The sequence below is a fragment of the Grus americana genome, chromosome 3, assembly GCF_028858705.1.
Source record: "Grus americana isolate bGruAme1 chromosome 3, bGruAme1.mat, whole genome shotgun sequence".
Lineage (NCBI taxonomy): Eukaryota > Metazoa > Chordata > Aves > Gruiformes > Gruidae > Grus > Grus americana.
In genome coordinates this window covers 87,804,251-87,824,169 of record NC_072854.1, presented here as the reverse complement: position 1 = coordinate 87,824,169, position 19,919 = coordinate 87,804,251, and the positions used below count along the sequence as shown (strand labels likewise).

Here is a 19,919-nt window from a genome sequence, read left to right as displayed (position 1 = left end):
TAAATTCGAAACTATCCCCATTTTGAAGCATAATGAGATACAAGGTAGCATAGAAAAGACAGGCTTGGAAATTGAAAAAGAGACTATCTAACCATATCAAAAGGAAAAAAAAATCAGAACAACATTAACAGATAGAAAGGGTATGGGGAACCTAACTTCTGTGAAACACTGGAAGAAGAAATGGGTTTGAGACAGAGACTTTTTGAAAATGAGACACAGATGAGTAGATAGATCAAGGGATTTGTAATGGATACTGAGCCCTTCACATATAGAGATCATGAGTTCAAACACAGCCTGGATTATTGGTACAAGATTTTGTACCATCTGTCAATTTTTCCCAGTGGATGCATCCACATTACAACAGACATCTTGTTGGCAGCCCCAGTTGCAACAAAGATTAAATGGAATCGGAAATTAAATCAAATCCTTTACTGTGAAAGGTGGCCCTTGAGCTCAGGACTCTGTTCCTAAGAAAGTGATAAATGATCCTGGCATTGCTATCTAACTACAGACGTACAGGAACCGAGATGTAATGCTCATTGTTACATTCCGCACCAGCAGCTTTCAATGTTTACTTTACATCTACTTTGAAACACCTGCTTTAGACAACCCACGCCCACTATAGACTCCAGGCAAGTTAAGACAAATACTTGAACACTTAATTAAAAAAGATGCTTTTTCCTACTAAGTTGAATGAAGACGTACTCATCAACGTGGCAGTAATTTTTATCTGACTGTCAGAGATAGAACAAAGCGTCTACTGAAAATTTTCTAGCAACAAAAACACTTAACTTAAAAAATGGGTTTGGTTTTTTTTCCCCCCAAACAGAATTACTTTAAAATTGACACTTGCTTTGTTCATCACAGAAACCTATAGCCACCACTTTTTTATCCTGTTAATCCAAGACAGCCTAGCAGACAGAGTACTGACCTACGGCATTCTACCAGTGGAGAATTCACACTTCTCCGTCTTTGTCCCTCTTCCCATTTAAAAACAAATCCCACATGACCTAAAAGAAAACAGGGTATAAGCAGTGTCTCCCCACCTTGGAAACAGGTCTATATGTACACACTGCAAACTTATGCTAAAGGTTTTATTAAATTCATCATTTCATTAGAAAAAGTTTCACGAAACACATGAATTTGATTATCTTTGACTAACACTAAGGCTATTAAGGCTTTCAGCCAGAAACTGAAGAAATGAATAGATATAGGATGTATCAAATCTCATCTGTTAATATACACACATAGCTTTAAGGGCCCAGTTCTCGCTGTTGGTAGACTCAAAGAGAAAATGTGCCAGAAAGGGAAATGTAACAGAACAGACGGTTCACAACCCTTGCTCAGAAGGGCAGAAGACTAATTCAGTGACTTTCCCAGGAATCTTGACTAACCACTTTCTTATAAAGCTGTTTTTTGGTCACCATATGCCCAGAAGGGAGGAATTGCGAATTCTTAGGATCAACTGCCTACAGAGGCTCAAACTATGTTCCCAGATGCCTGCAAAATGAGTCAATGGAGTAATTTTTTTCTTTAGATTAGTAAGGAAGTATGATTTTACTTCAAAGATGCTACCATAGTACAGTGCAACAATCTCTACAAGGTTATATATAAATATATATATATATATAAAAATCTATGTGTAAGCTAATACTTCTTCTTATTGATAATTGCTAGATAAATTATTTTGGGCATATGAATTCACACGAAGGACAGCTTTCAAACTACTTGAGAATTTCCTTTTCCTGTCTTACTATAAGTCAGACTTCTACTACCAGCAGCTGAGTTAAGTAGTTCTCCCTGCAGACTGGCAGATAGAAATCTAAGAGAAGAAGAAGTAGTTTAAACATTTCTCATGATTTAGAGAAAAAAAACCCACCCAAAAAGCAGAAGACAAGCATGTTAAGTTTTCAGTGAGAAGGTCCATGCATTTAGGCATGAACTGAACAGGTTAGTTTAAATATTAGGAACTGTATGGTTATTATAGTATAGGATTCTGCTGGGGTTCAGGCAAAACCAAGAACCAGCCCCAAATGACCATATTGCTTGTAGTCCTGAGCTGGATCGCTCAGCCACAGATCAAATATTTTTTGCACAGCACTGAGCGGTGTATATGAATTCAGAGTTATGGATCATCTTTGTCGAATTATTAGTTCATACCGATGCCTTCCCTACCCAAACCCTTCTAACTGCAACAGAAACATTCAGCCCTGTGGTGGGTTGACCCTGGCTGGAGGCCAGGTACCCACCAGAGCCGCTCTCTCACTCCCCTCATTCACTAGACAGGGGAGAAAAGGTATAATGAAATGCTTGTGGGTCGAGATAAGGACAGGGAGAGATCACTCACTAATTGTTGTCATGAGCAAAACAGACCGAACTTAGAGAGGGAATTCACCTAATTTATTACTAGGCAAAACAGAGTAGAGGAATGAGAAATAAAATCAACTCTTAAAACACCTCCCCCCACCCCTCCCATCTTCCCAGGCTCAACTTCACTCCCGGCTTCAACCTCTGCCCCCCATCAGCGGCACAGGGGGACGGGGAATGGGGGTTACGGTCAGTTCATCTCACAGTGTTTCTGCCGCTTCTTCATCCTCAGGGGGAGGACTCCTCTCATCGTTCCCCTGCTCCAGCATGGAGTCCCTCTCACGGGGTGCAGACCTTCAGGAGCAAACTGCTCCAGCATGGGATCCCCCACAAGGTCACAAGTCCTGCCAGCAAACCTGCCCTGGCGTGGGCTCCCCTCTCCACAGGTCCACCGGTCCGGCCAGGAACTTGCTCCAGCGTGGGCTTCCCACGGGGCCACAGCCTCCTTCAGGTGCCTCCACCTGCTCCGGCGTGGGGTCCTCCATGGGCTGCAGGTGGAATCTCTACACCCCCTCATCCTTCCTCCATGGGCTGCAGAGGGACAGCCTGCTTCACCATGGTCTTCACCACGGGCTGCAGGGGGATCTCTGCTGCGGCACCTGGAGCACCTCCTCCCCCTCCATCTGCACTGACCTTGGTGTCTGCAGAGTTTCTTACATCTTCCCACTCCTCTCTCCGGCTGCAAAAGCTCTCTCTAACTTGCTTTTCTTCCCTTCTTAAATATGTTATCACAGAGGTGCTGATTGGCTTGGCCTTGGCCAGCGGCGGGTCCGTCTTGGAGCCGGCTGGCATTGGCTCTGTCAGACACAGGGGGAGCTTCTAGCAGCTTCTCACAGAAGCCACCCCTGTAGCCCCCCCGCTACCAAAACCTTGCCATGCAAACCCAACACAAGCCCCATGCTGCTGACATACTGACTCAGTGAGGGGCAGCAGTAGCTAATTGAACATGCACTGCCTTAACAGACGAAGAGACCTGTCCAGGTGAGAAGCCATTGCTTCCTTAAGAATGTGCTAATCTTGTGAAAAGCATCTTTTGCAATTCTTAAGATTTAAACTTGATTTAGGCCTGAAATATTCATATCTTTGTATTGAAAAAGTATTTAGCACTGCTGAGAAATTCTCAGCAGAACCGCTTTCTACTGGATGATGTAGCTTTATTAATTTACAAACATTTCACAGGAACCCAAAGATTTTGATGACATTTTGACAGGAGTTACATTAAGAAAAAGGCACGGAAAAAAATAATTCATTTAGACCATTAATTACTTCCACATTAAGTTTAATATGCCTAGATGTTGTACTACAGTATTTTAATGTTGACACAAAATGCTCCTTAATTCAGAAGTTTCAAATGTTCAGAAATTCTGCTCTCCAGAAAGCTTTTGTTCCCACTTGGAATAAAAACAATGGAAAAATTGTAACTGTCTAACATTTTTACATGGGAATTTCCAACCATCCAAAAATAAAAAGCAGTGGGTTCTTTTGATCTGCTTTCTGAGCTGTCAAACGTGTTTGTTTCATGTTTTCGATGTTTTGTGTTTAGTTAGGTTACAAGAACAAAGACAGAGAAAAGGCAGTATAGGGGTCATGGTAAAAGAGGATGAAGATGAGGAGGATCCACACATGTAGAGAACCATGACTCCGTATCTTTGTTAATTCCTGAATCTCCTGAACATCCTGCCTTGTAGGATAGTTTAGGTTGAAAGGGACCTTCTGAGGTCACTTAGGCCAAGCGTCATATCTTATGAAAAATTCCAGCTGTTTTTGAGGAAAAGTACTCAGCTTAGGCCAATTTTGGCAACTGGAACATGGCAAAAAAAGAAACTTTTTGCTCAAAGAGAGGAGAGAGAAAACGCAGCCTGGCAGTCTAGCAATGCTCTTTCCCTTCTGTCTCCATTTTAACAATTGATTAATTTGCAAGCGTTTCATAAGAACCCAATGGATCTAACAAATTATTCAAACAAGACAGCCACTGCCCCAAGGCAGGAGGAGGAAAATGAAGCTGACATAAAAGTGTGTACTGGAAAAAATAACAGAAGTACATTTTTTTCTCTTCAAGACCCCCCCAAAAGCTTCCTAATTTTCCATGCTGTTACAGAAAAAATGCGTCTCAAAATCAGTATATTGCATGTAATTTAAAATAGTTACTAATACTGTTAACTAGACTGAATTGCCACAACTCAGAATATTTGTCACCAGATTGTTTACCTTATATTTTATACATACAAATTATGTATCTTATCTCTAGTTTTACACAATTTGTAGCTTATGTAGGCTGCTATAAATGCATGCACATTTAAAAGACTTTTTTTGATGGGGGCTAGAATTACTTTAATTACAATTCTGAATATCAATGACTAATTAAAATTGCATAGTGCATCCATTGTGCAGATGGATGAATCCAACAAATGCTGTAGCTTCAAATGAAATTGCTTCATAGTATTAATAGGAATATGCCTTTACAGGATAATATTTAAAACAAACTTATGTACATGTATGTACACACACACATACCTGATTTAAAAGCGGCAGCTTCTCTTTCCTTTAAGCTTTTTGATTCCATTAACTGAAGCAAACAACCACTTTTCCATGTATTTTCTGCAGCTACTAGCTGTAAAATATAATAGTATTTCCTGTAATTTTTGGAATTAAACAGGAAAACTGTGACTTTGAGACATTCAAACTTTAAACAGTTTCTCTACTAAACTGTAAAGACTATATTCTGATAATATTAAAAATATATTTATTAGCACTCTTTGACAAAGCAGAATTCAATTAAGCAGCTACTTACCTTATTTTTGGATGCCTGTGGCCTGCAGCAATAAAGAAAAAAAAATAAACAACTTAGTAGCAACATTCTTCATAACAAATGTCACTGAAATCTTACAACCCTTTGCTCTGCTCTAATATTAGCACAGAACTTTTCTTACATTGAAACAATGTCGGTATGCTAGCATAATTTCAAGCACAGATCTGTACCATATGTGAATATCATCAGAAGACCAATTAGGCCAAACAGTGCTGCAACTAATTGAAAAAGCAGTCAAAAGAAAATTTACTGCAACATATAAAGCGATCTAAATTTCTGTGAAACTTTATGTTCAGAAAGAACTCTACCAACTTTAAAAAAAATCATGTAAGGACTCAGTATTTACTAGTATTAACGACACTGGTCACTATAACAGAGACTGAGGAATGGAAAAAACCCCATAAAATTTTCCCTCTCCACAGACTGTTTACACTGGGGCACGTTTTCTGGGTACTCTAAGATACAGCAGCTCCTGCTGATTCCATTGGGATTCACAGGTGAGTCAGCACTGCTAACAGTGAGCGTGGACTTTGCAAACTGTGTAGAGATTCACACACAATGCGTTTTATCATGCACGATCTGTCTTGCAGCCTTTCATATGGCAATGAAGATAAAATGTTGAGCATTTTGTCTAAAGCTACTGAAAACAAAAAGTAAGAAAAACAAGAGGGAAAGTACTGATGTTCATACTTTCTAACAAAAACTTTTAAAAGTTGCATTGACTTTTAAATTTTACCATTTTTAAACTTCAAATAAGGGACACTCAAAACCATCTTTAAAGAACAAACATGTCCAGTATGTAGCTGTAGAACTTGAGTATCAGAAAAAGTTACATTACTTTCAATTACAAAAGCAAAATGCTCACATTTTCTGAGGCCTGCATGTTATTAATTAAAAATTAAAGTATAATCTTAATTACAAAATAAATTGATATTAAAGCTTAAGAAAAAAATATATGAAACAATAAAAGCAAATAGGCTTTTGCCTAGAGAGTTTGTAATATTAAATACAGAGAACTAATCATGGCCAATGAACACAAGTCTTAATTTAAATCAAATTGCAGTGTTTCTCAGAACCAAGAATGATGTTACATAACTGAAATTTTGTATTTTAAAGTGAGGCTGCACAGAAGAATTAGAAGGAGAAAGCAGGGTTATTCTTAACAAGGTGACAATCGAGGTGACAACAGGGAGGTGCTGCCAGTTGCAGCATATAAATCACAGTAGACATCTTTCTGTGGGCTTGCAAGGTTATGTGCAAGGAAATGTAGGCTGAGGAACCCTGCAGGCACTCAGACTGCAATGTCTCTGTGGCAGCAGGCTGTGGGTGTGAACACGCAGCTACGGTGCTACGGCTGCCTCCTCTTCCTGGGGAAATGCAGGAGTATGCTTTCCAGGGCTCCCTCCCAAAAGCATCCAAACTACAAACAAACAATCCCTGCCTGGGTTCTGGCAGTCAGCCTGGGTGTGTTCAAACTTCTCCATGGTCACCCAGAAGAAAAAAAAAGTGGAAGCCAAATCATACTCTCTATGAACAACAGGAGCATTTTGGCTTTTGCTACATCCAGACCGACTAAGCCAATGCAAATGTACTTGAAAAAGTTCTCTCTCCCCATCTGATTGATAGCATCTCTCCTGTCACAGGTTGGTCTTTTCACAGCCTTTGAATATGGTTAGTTTCCTTATTATCATTGGCTGATCATTTTTCAGTGGCAGCTGGTATAATTTTTTTCCATCTCTCCCTTAAACTCAATGTCTAGTAGGTAGGACATTCACCCATGAAATAACAGATCTTCACATAAGATTATGGGGTTACAATCCCGTATGTGTTACTCCCCAGAAGAGCACCCTAGGCACTGTCCAAAAGTTTGTGATGCTGTGATATACTGATTCAGGAAGCTGCTGGATCAGGCAAAGCAGGTACGAACTAAGGTTTCACAACTTTTCAGAATACTGCCACACTAGAGAACTACAGAATCACTGCTTCATAATGTTTATGCAACCCTACATGAAATCAACAGCAGATAACGGGAATGGACTTAAAGCATTAGGGAATTACCCTAAAATGTGAAAAATCTGGGAATAAAATCCTATAGGGTGGATGTGAGTGCTAGAGTCAGAGATGCTGGGCAATTGCATTTAAAAACAATGATTAAACCAATAGGTATAGACACAATGACCATCATCAGTTCTACAGTCTCTTTGTACATTAACACTACACAGTTTTTACTTTTGCTGAAAATACTTACAAATCAACTCAAAACTCCATTTCTGGCAAACTAATGATTTGCTGAAAACAGTCTAGATCTAGTCCGTATACATTCCTCAAACCACGTTAAAACACTGTGAAAACTGATGGTAACAGAAACATTTTAGTTACATATCAAAGATAACCACCACTTTATAACCAAATACACTGAAGTCAATGGGATGCAACTTTTATTTTGAGATTGACTATTTTAAAACACCTATACTGGAAAGTAGACAACAGCTATGCTAACATATTAGTACTGGAAAAGTAATAATATATTATTATACTTACTGTTGATGCGAAGAGCAAACTCTAGTAAGCTTTTCCAACTCTTCACCACTCAGTTCTTTAGCTGAATTCCTCAGTGTTGTAACTGGACTAGGAACTGCTGTTTTCCATTTTCTTTCTAAATTAAAGCAAATTAATTTTTACCCAAAGTACTATAAAAGTCGTATTTGCTTAACATAAAAGATATACATGAAACTAATTAATGGAGAAATATTGACAACTCTTCTGTGTATGCTCTACGATGTTGTTTCAGACTATGCAAAAAAGCATTGTATTTTCTCACAACACACTTTATTTTCATCACATCAGATTCACCAACCCTAAACAAAAAATAAGCTCAAAACAACTGTGGATCAATTAAAGTCTCAATTATAGAATAAAGAATGATAAACTACTTGTGTCTGTTTCATGAAACATGTGAGAAGAAATCTAAAGCAGGCATAATTTTCTTGTAACAAGCTCAGAGGAATTCTGATATAAATGCTGCTTTTGCTTTGTAACATTTTTAAGCTGAAAAAATGTATACTCTGTTATTTAGAAATACAAAACAAATTAATTCTTTCTTCTACCATATTAGTTTAGTTTGTACTCACCCCACTGCTCCTGTATGGAAGAAAGATTTGCAAGCAGCTGCTCATGATACAGTCGTTCAAGCTGAATGAACTTCATTGCCTTCTCATCTGTATGGAAGGTTAAAGAAAAATGCACACGTATACGGACATATTATGATTTATTTATATTTGGCACCATATTTGAAAAGGCAATCGTTATGTACCTGGAATTTGACATAAGTGAATCAAAATGAATAAAGGCTAGCATCCAAATTTCTGTGCAAGGAAGAAAATAATAGCAGACATGAAAACAGCAAGCAAGAAGTAAAATAAGTTAAGAAAAGTTCCAAAAATGAAAACGCTTTTCTCTACAGCAGTTACCTCTTCCCACATGCCTTAAGTCCAACAAAAGTTCTTCCAGAAAAGAAACAAGCAAAATATTATTATGCTGACGACTCTTATCAGAAAATGAAATCTCTGGGAAATGAAAAGCAAAACAATTATACAAATACCAGTATGTATCTCTCAAGAAATACAATTATATATCAATAACCATAACTAACTGAAAATATGGCTCCTTTCTACTGACCAGCTGGAGACAGTATTTAAAAAATTTCCCCAAGTCAAACTTTCAAAAAATACCCTCCCTATTTTCAACCATTGTATACAACACTGTTGAACAGCTGAGTTCATCTTTTGTCGTCTTTCTCACGATTCTGCTTACTTTTCTTCTATAGGAAGAACTCTTTCACCTCCCTTAGGGTTATCAATATATTCACAGATGTATACTGATGGTTATATATTTGTATTAGTCAGGTTAATTCTAGTTCCGTCAAGCCAGAATTATTAGCTGTTCTGTTAAAGCCACGTTTTGCCAGCTATTTGAAATTTAATTCTACAGCGCAATGAGGATAGAAGTACAGTGAATGAGGTTCTTCGTAATATAGAAAAAATATTTTCCATTATTCATTCATGCTAATTAAAACACTGGAGTAATTATTACAAAAACACAACCAGTACTTGTTATTCTTGTTAGCCTCATGCAACATATACATAGCATGGCTTATGAACAACAATATTAATGGAAAGAATATTCCCTGCCTTCAAGAAATCTGTTACTAGAAACAGAATTACAGATCAGAAAGATAGCCTTAAAGGATTACAGCAACAAAATCTGAATTATTGTTAATATGAAGTTCTACACTGGATGAATTAAAATGTCTGTCATGGATAATTAATACAGTGCAACATGATCAAGTAAGTTCTTTATTAACCTCAGGAAACTGATGGTTGCAAGTACAGAGGAGATATCCTTCATAAATATGTATTATATAGTGGTGTTGAATTCCACACATCAGGTATACACTGCATTAAAAAAAATTTCCTTTGTTCAGCTTTAAATGCAGTGCCCTTCAATTAAAGCAGCTTCTATGAAAGAGAAACCGTCTTTCTATCATACTGTTGAATGTATTTTAAATTTACTGTATTTCCCCCTGCAGAGCCACAATTTGCCACAGAATTTTTCCATGCCTTTAATTTGTGCTGTATATTTTGGATTTTCTGATGGAAGCTTTCAAATTAGGATGACTAAGGCAGAAGTACAGTCTTTTAAGACTTTTATACTTTTATACATTGCTTTTATAATATTGCGACAGTTATTTCTCTGGTTTTGTACTACAGACTAATACAATTTAGTTAGGTTTCAAGGATACCTTTCCAGGTTTCTTATGCTTTCTTATTTAACCATTATAATTGCCTATTTGCTGTATTTTGTTTGAAACAAATGACATAATAAAGAAATAATCTGTATGCACAGATTTTGTATTTTATGACACACCTTAGTGAATCACATATACCTTAAGGGCTTACCGCTCTTGCCTCTTCTTTTTATAGTCTGATCATTTTCCTTTAAAAGCAACCAGAGGAAAACCCAGTCCACCTTTTCTAAAAATAGTTTCACTTTAAGGTTTAATATGATTATTTTTTCCCACAATTACTGACATTTATCAGAGTAATTAGCAGCAGTTCAACTGTTACAACTTTTTGACCAAACTAATTTGTATTATCTACAAATCAAAATAACTTGGACCATTGAACTAGCTGTTCCCAGAAGCAATTACGCATAGTTTCCTACAACAGTTTCTCAAACTACCTTGATACAGTTTTGACTAATTAGCATTTGCCAAAGAACATATTGCTATTGTTTGCAGGTTGCTGATCTCCCTTAGCTCAGTGTGTTTGGTATTTTTATTCTAATCTAGACACTTGCAGTACATATTCTAATCAACTGTTGTGATAATTTTGTTCTTACTATAGCAGTGCCCCATTTGATATAATAGAATACATACCCTATCTAGATTGGACATATGCCCAGTTACTAATACTTAGAACAGAACTTATCCTATAAAAACAGAAGTTCTTTGAAAATATTTTTTTACTTCCTTGCTTGTGTACAACTACTAATGATTGTATCAGTACAGCTTTTGGAAGTGGATTTATTACTTAACTCATAATCCAGCTGTCTGATTAAGAACTTGCTAGCATATTGCATATTCACTCATGAGTAAATTATGACTGTTCTCTTCTTTCTAACCCTTACCCAAAAACTGTGAGTCAACGGTAAAGCATTTGTCTTTTATGTTTTACCATGCCAGAGTATTTTAATATAGCATAAGAATTTCTACAAGGAAAAGGATACATTCCTCCTCTTGAAAATACGTCTCAGCTATCTGCAAAAGTGGAAAAAGAAAAATTAGGATTCTATAATTTTCATGAGTAGTAAGGCTATTATATGAACTTTTTATCATTGTTTTAAACAGCTGTTTTGCATGTTCACATTTAGTTTAGAACAGAACAATTAAAATTGGATTTGTAACAAGACAGCTCTGCCAAAGACGATCATTGCAAAAAACCATGTAAAAATCACAATTCTTCAAGACTTGTTCTCTTAGATGGATGTTGAATTAATACAGATATGTCCAAACAAAGAAATACCAGGGACTGGACACAAGAAATAAGCAAACTTTCCCTGTTGCATTTAGAGCTTAAAGTGCTAAGGAGGTTTAATATAGAGAACAAAAATAATTCCAAAGTCCAAAGCAGTTACTGAGGACCAGGGAAATCAAACATAAAGACAGGCTACATATAAAATACTTGAACACCTAAGTCAGTCTCTAGCACTTCTAGCTTAACAAAATGTGTAAGCTGACATTAAATGCTGCTGTAACAGCTGCCATCTCAGCCAATGGCTAGGAATTGAACAGGTGATCTCTATGTCTAAGCATTCAAGATGTCTAGCTGCAACATCTTAAAAAACAACTTCACCCTGGCTAGGTAATTTTACAACGACTATCTTTAACAGATCACTGCAAAACGGAACAGTAAATCTATGCTCACCCAGGGTTCATACACTGAGAAACCGTGTATAAACAAAGAACACGGGCATGTGAATGTAAGAGAAAATTATGTTCCAGTATACCAAGTTACTGCTCTATCAAAGCTACATACTTTAATTGCAGAGTACTAAAATAGATTTACTATCCTCTTCCTCGTGATGCTTTTACTTTCAATCAGCTATTTCAAAGCAATTTCAATCAGCTATTTGAACATTACACGCATGGAAGTGGCAGAACTTCCAGAAGAAAAGTGGAGATGCCAGGTAGAAAAAACACTTTTTCTGTGAAGTAAAGGTATCAGTTTTGGGTTGTTTGGTTTTGTAGGTTTTTTCCCCCCACAGAAGTGGAATAAAGGATTATTTCTTGGACTAAAAGGGCAAAGACACCATTGTACTAGAGTCCATGCAACCAGCTCAGAGAAAGCAAGTATCCAAAGACAGTCAGAAAATGAGCATGTTTCTAATCAGAATCAGAATTTCCCTTTGACTCTGAGCTGGGGGTGGGGATTATTATAGAAAAAATAGAGCTGGAAAGGAAAAGGTGTAACACTGTATAGAAAAGCTAAGGTGGTAACCAAAATATTTTTCTTCTAATTCCTCTCTGTTGACAAATAAACTTTGATTTGACAAAAATTGATTTGTGCTTGCTAGGAAACTGGGCAGGCTCTCCTAGAAAGCTGAGGAATACTGATGGCTTTGTTTGTAAATGGAGTAAAATACAAAAAATATAAACCTCAGAAGTAAAAATACTTTGTTCCACAGAACTCTACGTATCAGTGACCTTTACAAGCACTACCTAATCAATCTTCAGGGACAGCAAATCTTGGCAGTCTTCCTATTTGCCATACATGGTGTGGCAAGGGCCACGCTTGCAAAGCACGTCCAATAATTGCAGGTACCCTGATACCTGAACATTCAGGTTGAGACACCTCATACTGATACTCCAATGCCTTCTGTGGGAGCACACAAACATTCCGTCTCAAAATCTTTGGGGTATATCAATTTAGGCACTCATAATTTGAAGGGCTTAAGAAGTGGGCACTTTTACAAAAGTCTAAAGATGATTGCTCAAAAAAACCCCAGCAACTTGATAGAGAAATCTAGATTACAAGTTGCGCACTCCTGGCTCTCAGTCTTATTACTAACCACTAGACCCATTCTGAGCCCAGTACCTCCAAAATAGAATTGGTAAGTGACTTCTAAGGTTCTTTATTTGCACATTTTGTCTGCTATCCACAGTAGTCTCCTAAGCATTTCTGGAGCTGCCAAAGCTCTGTATCTATGTTTTATACATAAGTACTTATTAGATTCTGTAACAAGTACTAAACAAATCACATGAATCCCATTCAAAACAGCAAAAAAATTACATCCTATTTTAATTAAAAGTTAACCCTTAGAACAGCCCCTAATATCCCACAGCCTTTAAATATTTAATATAGGCTTCCCACTAACAATGCGGATTGTTAATGCTCCAGAACATCTGACATAGCTCTTAATTTTACATTGAATTTTGTCATACAGAATAAAAAGCGAATGTGATAGAAGAGTATTTGCTAGACTTGGCATAAAAGAAAGTTACTGGCAGGCTGCATTAGCAATCTGAAAAAAAATAAAGACGATAGGTTAATTCACTGGAAAAGGAAAATAAATTCTTAATTGACTCACTTTACATGAAAACATGAATGCTATCTTTAAATTCCTTTATTTTTTCCCCAGATTAAAAAGTGCGTTATGATCCTTGTAAGTTGTTAGCTTTCTTTCAAACACTCCATTACACATCGCTTGCTATTTCTTAGAAAAAAAGAGATGGTGTTTGATTACGTGTTTGAATCTGGAAATGCAGTTTCTGTTCTCAGTTCTGCCACAGTTCCTGTATGACTTTCAAAAGGTTCTTACCCTTAGGGTTTGGCTTCATCATTTAGAAAGCAGCAAACGAATTTCACCTCCATCATGTTCAATGACACTCCTTAATGTTTGTAAAACGTTTGGAAGTTTTTGCCCCTGTGTTGTTTTCCAAAGCAGACCTTTGCACTGACTCATGAATGACCACCAAATTCGGTGTGGCTAAAAGTACGAATGGTCAACCCTAATGCTAAGTTTCAAATAAATTAAGGAACGATATGAAATATCTTCACTCAAAACCAGATTAGAAAAACATAAATAAAAATCTATGTCAAATATAAATTATCTATAATTTGCAATAATAAAGAGAAACCTCTTTCTCAAATATAATCGCTGATATATATCAAAGACAATAAGAATGCAGGAGTGTCATCACAGTTTAGAATTTAAAATATCACAGTCACACAATTTTTCACAATAAAGATAATGCAAACAAGTCGGACACTGTATAGTACCTATATATGTAGCCTATATTAGACACTATAGTCAAACAAAAAGTCTTCTAGTCCACTGTTAGTCTGACACAACTAAACTATATATTAATACTGTGTGAAGTCCTATCAACATAGCCATCTTGCATCATAATCTCCAGAAAGAAAAACATACTGGCCAGTTAGTAAAAAAAGATTGTTTTTCAAATCACACCAGTATTTCCTTTGGTCTTGCAGGGGTGGCTACTGTGCTATAAAAAAGTATACACTAAGAAACCTTGAATCTTAGCATTCATGCATTAAATTCATGCTAGAAAGAAGTCTGCAACAGTAAAAATAATTCCAGATTTAAAATGTTATTCAGACATCGGCTGTCTTGTACCTATACCAGTGTCTTACAAACCACATTTAAGGTATGCTGAAGAGTGATTTTCCTAAATCTTCCTGCCAAACTAGAATTTTATCATTTGGAAAACTAGAAAACCCGTCCTTAAGAGTTTTCTTTAACTGCAAAATATACTTTCAAGGCAATTTATAATTTAACATATATTAGAAGACCTTAGAGAAGATATTTGCCTTGACCACCTGTTCATACATCAAAATACCCAGTCCAGGTATGAATATTGGCATATGTTGAATTAGTGCATTTTTTTCCTCAGGAATAAAGGTCTCAAATAAAAACAGAATAGTGTGCAACACCGCAGAATCATAGGAAGTACCTGATGGAGACACAAGGGCAGTATCTTTGAATCCATCTGCTCAACCTCTTCACGGAGCAAAGAGAAAAGGGACTGCAACGTTTGTTTTTGTTCTTTTTGGTGAAAGTTTTCATTTGCTTCAACAGCACCTTCAGCATGTACAGAATCTGTATCTGTAATAAGAGTATTTTCCTCCTTGATTGCTGTGGTTCCCACTGTAGGAACTCCTTTAAAAAGAGCAAGTACTTAGGTTAGGATTCAAAAAAATATGTCAAGTTGCTTTGTTAGGAAATTTCAATACAAAAACTATGAATAAAAACCTAGTATCTTAAATAACATCCCTGCAAGTAAACAAAATACTGGTCTTGTCAAAATTAGTCGTGATAGGTCTGTCTCAGTGTCAGCTCACCAGTCTGAAAAAATGCAGTAACTTCTAACTGGGACCTGACTTTAACTTGGGGCAAAAAAACCCCCACCTAGTCTAAACTGTTCTACAGAGTTATTAATAAGAGACCAGGATGACCTAAAATAAAAAGTGTTGTGACTGATGTTACAGTTTCAGCTAAAAAAAAACATTCCTTGGATCCAAATGGACAAACTTCTATGTTAAGACCAAACTGTAATACAGCAGAGGCAGAAAGCAACACAGTTCTGCTCAAAAAGGGTAAAAACAAGGTAGGCGAGGAGAGTGTGAATGAGGTTCTCAGTCACTTCACTCCTGCCAAGGAGCTTGTAGAGGGAGAAGTCCCAGGAAGGAAGGAAGGACAATTTGACCTGTTCTTCAGATGATAACACAGTGGCTCCTCACGGTGACAACAGGATCTTAAAGGATAGAAAGAAGCAGTTGATGACAGAGGGGGGATTCTGTTGTGGGGGATGGGTGGCCAGGGAAACCGTCCTGCTGAGTGAAAAGGAAGACCCTCCCCCACCCCCCAGATAGTTGGATAGTTTATTTGCGAGGCCAGGGAATGAGCCAGTAGTGGTGATCTCTCTACGTTGGTAATAATGACACAGGGGTGTGTAAACTGAATTTGGCCTCCAGAACTTCTGGCTAGGCAGAAAACTAGGTTCTCCATGGTACATTCCCTGGCAGTCCACTGTTGCTTGTCTCCAATTTTACAGAAGTGAAAAAAGTCAGACATGCAGGTGGAGGACTGGCAACATACATGAAGGATAATGTAAATCATAACAGTATAAAAATATTACAGGAAAACCTTTCTGGGTGCAAATCCCACATTTTATTGTTAGAAATGCAACATCGGTAGTATATTGTTTATCACAAATGTGATAGTTTTCAGGAAATGTTAAATGAGATTAGGGAAGAAGTGTAGAGCAGACAGTAGAGAGAAATCAACTACCCATATACAGACTAGACCGGTTTCTTACAGAGATGAGAGCATAAAAGCAATAAACGATGGCTTCCTATAACACACAGTCTTAGGAGTAATCAGAAAACTAGAGTTTACTCCACCAAGTCATGAGCATTTTTTTTTCCATAAACCAACATTGAACTTGATACATTTACATAGGACTGAACTTGTAAAAAAATAATCCCATATTTTTTAAAAACAATTTAGAGAATTTGGCCACTGAAATGTGCACAATAAACTTTTATAAACTCAAGTTATGATGAGTATGTTGTTTCCCAGCTACACCCACTTTCTGAAAATCGTGTATCATTTAAAAGCAGGACAGGTGGGGGCTCTGTTTCAAGTAACCACGACACTTTGTTTATATAGCTTGGGCACTCAGCGCATTTCAGACCCCCTTGCATTCATTGCAACTGAAACCCTATAGTGATGATTCGGGTTTAAGATTTAGGGCTTAAGAAAGGCATTAGCTTATCCACTGAAGGCTCCACTGTTCTTTTTTTTGGTAATTTTAAACTCTTTATTAAGTAAACTAGCCAGGTCAGGAGTACTAATAATCTCTGTGGGTGGCTATTTTCACACAGCTTATTGCCAGACAAAATACGGGTGTAACAACATTGCTTTTTCAATATTAATGGGTGCTTTTGCTTTTCCAATATGTATTTGGGTTTGCTGTGGGCCAAAAGCAACAAGAGACATAACTGGATGCAAGATTCAAACCAGGAAGTACTTTTAGAGATAGAACTAAGGCTGTCTTTAAAAAAACTACAGCTTTCTGTTCAGCACAGGATCATGAAACCAGAAAAGGGGGTCCACATGTTCTGGCAAACCTTTTCTATTAGAAAAAAACCAACTAAACAACATCAAACTGCACTTTATTAAGCAGTTAATAATCACCTGTCATATCAAAACATGAACATTGACTGAAACATGCTCAATAGCAACTATCATGAAAAACCTTCATTTGAATGTTATTGTGGTACTGTTGCTAACACATAGTTTCTAAACTGCATATTATTCCTACATATAATTGAGCTGTCACTTGGAATCAAATTTTGCCCTCAAATTTCTCCCGATTCTGAAGGAACGCCTTACAGCCATTCAGGTTAATTCTACCTTGTTCTATTTTAAACACAAGACAGTATTTGTGCTTTAGTAGCACTATAACCAAGAACTTTTCTTGAGGTAGTAACACCTAGTAATGCTAGCCCATAACACCTTTATGATGAAATAAGATCCCTATTTTAATTTTTTTTCTCCATGTTCTTGAAAAGGGCACACAACACTGCTTTTTCTTAGACTCAATAGATCTTACTGTCCAAAGCAGATTCTTTTTTTTACTAAAGACTGGTATCTTACATATATTTCTGATATTTTAAGAAGCAAGGATTAAGTTTTTTCACTTCGCAAAGCATTGATATTTAAAAAACATCTTGTTCCATACTAGAATGGGACAATTCAATAAATGTGAAAAAACCCAGAAGATATCAACTCGCCAATGGCCAGAGCACTCACTAGGAACATGGCAGAGAGCTAAGTTCAAGTTTCTGCTCTGCCAGACTCAGAGAGGTTTCAACTGACATCTATGCTCAGCTGGGTGTGCCAATGTTCCCTAAAACATGGGGAGAAGAAAGCTTCCTCAAAATTTCCCTAAGAGTTCACAGAAGCAGCCCCATGTTTGCAAAAAGTTCCAATTTTGACAGACCTTGTGAATAAAAATGGCAAACACATTTTTCAATATCTCACCTTTTTTTATCAGTACTGCAAATACATAAAATTAAGAAGCTCTTCCCACCTGTCTGAGAATGAGTCAGAGGTGCAAGTATGAGGCATTTGCTATCAAATAAAGCTATCAAAATTATGGATATTTTCCTCTGTTTTTTAATTGAATTTTAATTTTCACATTCAATAACATTAGCTTAAGTCACCAGTAACAGAAGTTTCTAGTACAGAAAACATATGGTAATCTTTTTTTAAACATTCTTTGGTACTCAATGTCAGAAAGCTGCTTCAGACTGATTCATTCAAGAACTTTAAAAAAAAAAAGGAAAGAAAAAAGACTAGCAAGTATTTAAAAAAATATTTCATTTTTAAGAGAAGAGGTTTTAAGACAGGAGTGTTGGTGGTAAAGATACAACTGTAACTGAGCAAGCTCAAAATCTTGGTTAGTGCAGCACAGAACCCTAAATAAAATAACATTGCTTGATTTTTCATATAATTTGACCAGCTTATATTCATATATTTCATTTGCTGCAACACGAAATCCATCCCAACCACTCCACTTTCTTCCCCCACCTCCAAGCTGCTTCAAGAAATAAGTTGAATAATTTACAGGAAAAGCGTATGTTGCAGACTTGAACTTGGGGAAAAAAGATTAAGTGCAGGTTACCATGCTATGCTAAGGGTGTGATTTTACAATATTAAGTCACTAGTTTTGCCAGGTCTGATCTTTTGGAAAAAGATGAAATTATTTTCAGAGAGCAGGGATAATTTGAAGTCCACATTTACAAAAATACATTGAAGCAGATGACACTTCATGAATCACTATCTCTACTGCACTAAAGTTAGTACGATTCATTACAAGGAATCAAAGTATGAAGAATTGCCAAACTTTAAATGTGTCAACTTAAATTTACATCATTTCTTTGATCACCAGTGTCCTCCTTAAAGAGACAGAATCATAGTCTATTCAAAACTATTATTAGTATACAAAAAGAATGTGAGAGAAATTTGTGATCTGGAAGCTATAGACTTGTTAATAAATCTACTGCAGCATCAAGACAGCTAAAAGGAGGTGCTTCTTCAAACAACGCATAGGTCAAATCTTGGAACTACTTACTCCAGGACACCGAAATGGACTCAAAAAAACAACTGCAAGTCAGGTGACAAATTCACTGTAAGTTATTACAGTCTATCAATTCCCACGTGGGGAAGTCCTGAATGGGCAATTGCTGATCGCAAGGAGAACACACGAACAAATCGCTACCTCTTGGCCTTGTCCTTATTCCCTTACCTACCCATCCTCTATCGGCCACTGTCAGGGGAAGGATATTGAACTGGGTGAATCTTCAACCAGATATAGTGATTCTTAATCTTGCATCCAAGTCTACTGACTGTAGGAGCTAGGATAATTCTAGCTCCAACATATTGCAAGCATATACAGAAATAATAATAGTAAAATATTTGTAACTGTTTATGCTTTATAAGCAAAAATTTAGAGGGTTTCAAATGCATTGCAAGTGAGAGTACTTGCTCTTTCTTCTAAAGTAAAAACATATGTCCAGAGTGGAAGGTTGGCTTCTCTAATGTTCACTAGTCTTCTACAGAGCTAGTCCCGAATAAACAAAAATAAGTAAAGTGTCATTTTCCATACTCCAAGTTGATTGCTTTAGTCATTAGCAAGAGAAGGAATAAGAACAACATGCTTTAAGTCAAATATAATCTTTTCCAGAATGGCAACATTCAACAGTGACCCTAACACGTTTGCTTAGAGGGAAAAAGAAGAAGATTCATAAAACTCTTCTTTAGCTATGAGTCAAAGCTACTCATCCATGATTTCTCAATAGTTAAAAATAAAAATTAAAATAATATCACCATCATACATGCCATACAAGTATTTAGTTTGTGATTCCAGCTCGCTTGTGTGATGCTCTGCTGTCACCCACTCAGGGATCTTCCACTCTGATTTGATTATTCTCTCCTTTATCTCTGAGTTGGTATAAAGACAAGAACCAAACTAGCTTTCTTTTGTGTACAGGGATACTCAGGAATTGTTTAAAATAGCTAGTGTTGAAAATTAAAAGGAAGATTTTCACTAAAATAAAGATATTTCTAATATCAAGAAATTGTGACATAGGCA

At 36.8% G+C, this 19,919-nt stretch overlaps 1 protein-coding gene across 4 annotated transcripts in view; it reads right to left on the bottom strand.

The window, feature by feature from the left end:
• CNST (consortin, connexin sorting protein) overlaps positions 1 to 19,919 on the bottom strand; it is a 54,447-nt gene that overhangs the window by 17,439 nt on the left and 17,089 nt on the right. For all 4 annotated transcript variants that reach the window (XR_008576185.1, XM_054818814.1, XM_054818815.1 and 1 more), the window contains exons 4-9: positions 14,712 to 14,917; positions 10,964 to 10,994; positions 8,308 to 8,394; positions 7,718 to 7,832; positions 5,159 to 5,180; positions 4,882 to 4,978 (exon numbers count right to left, since the gene is read on the bottom strand). Coding sequence is in view for 3 of the 4 variants with exons in the window: in XM_054818814.1 (XP_054674789.1) it covers positions 4,882 to 4,978; positions 5,159 to 5,180; positions 7,718 to 7,832; positions 8,308 to 8,394; positions 10,964 to 10,994; positions 14,712 to 14,917 (558 nt within the window). In the remaining variant the exon portion in view is untranslated. The remainder of the gene's footprint in view (positions 1 to 4,881; positions 4,979 to 5,158; positions 5,181 to 7,717; positions 7,833 to 8,307; positions 8,395 to 10,963; positions 10,995 to 14,711; positions 14,918 to 19,919) is intronic.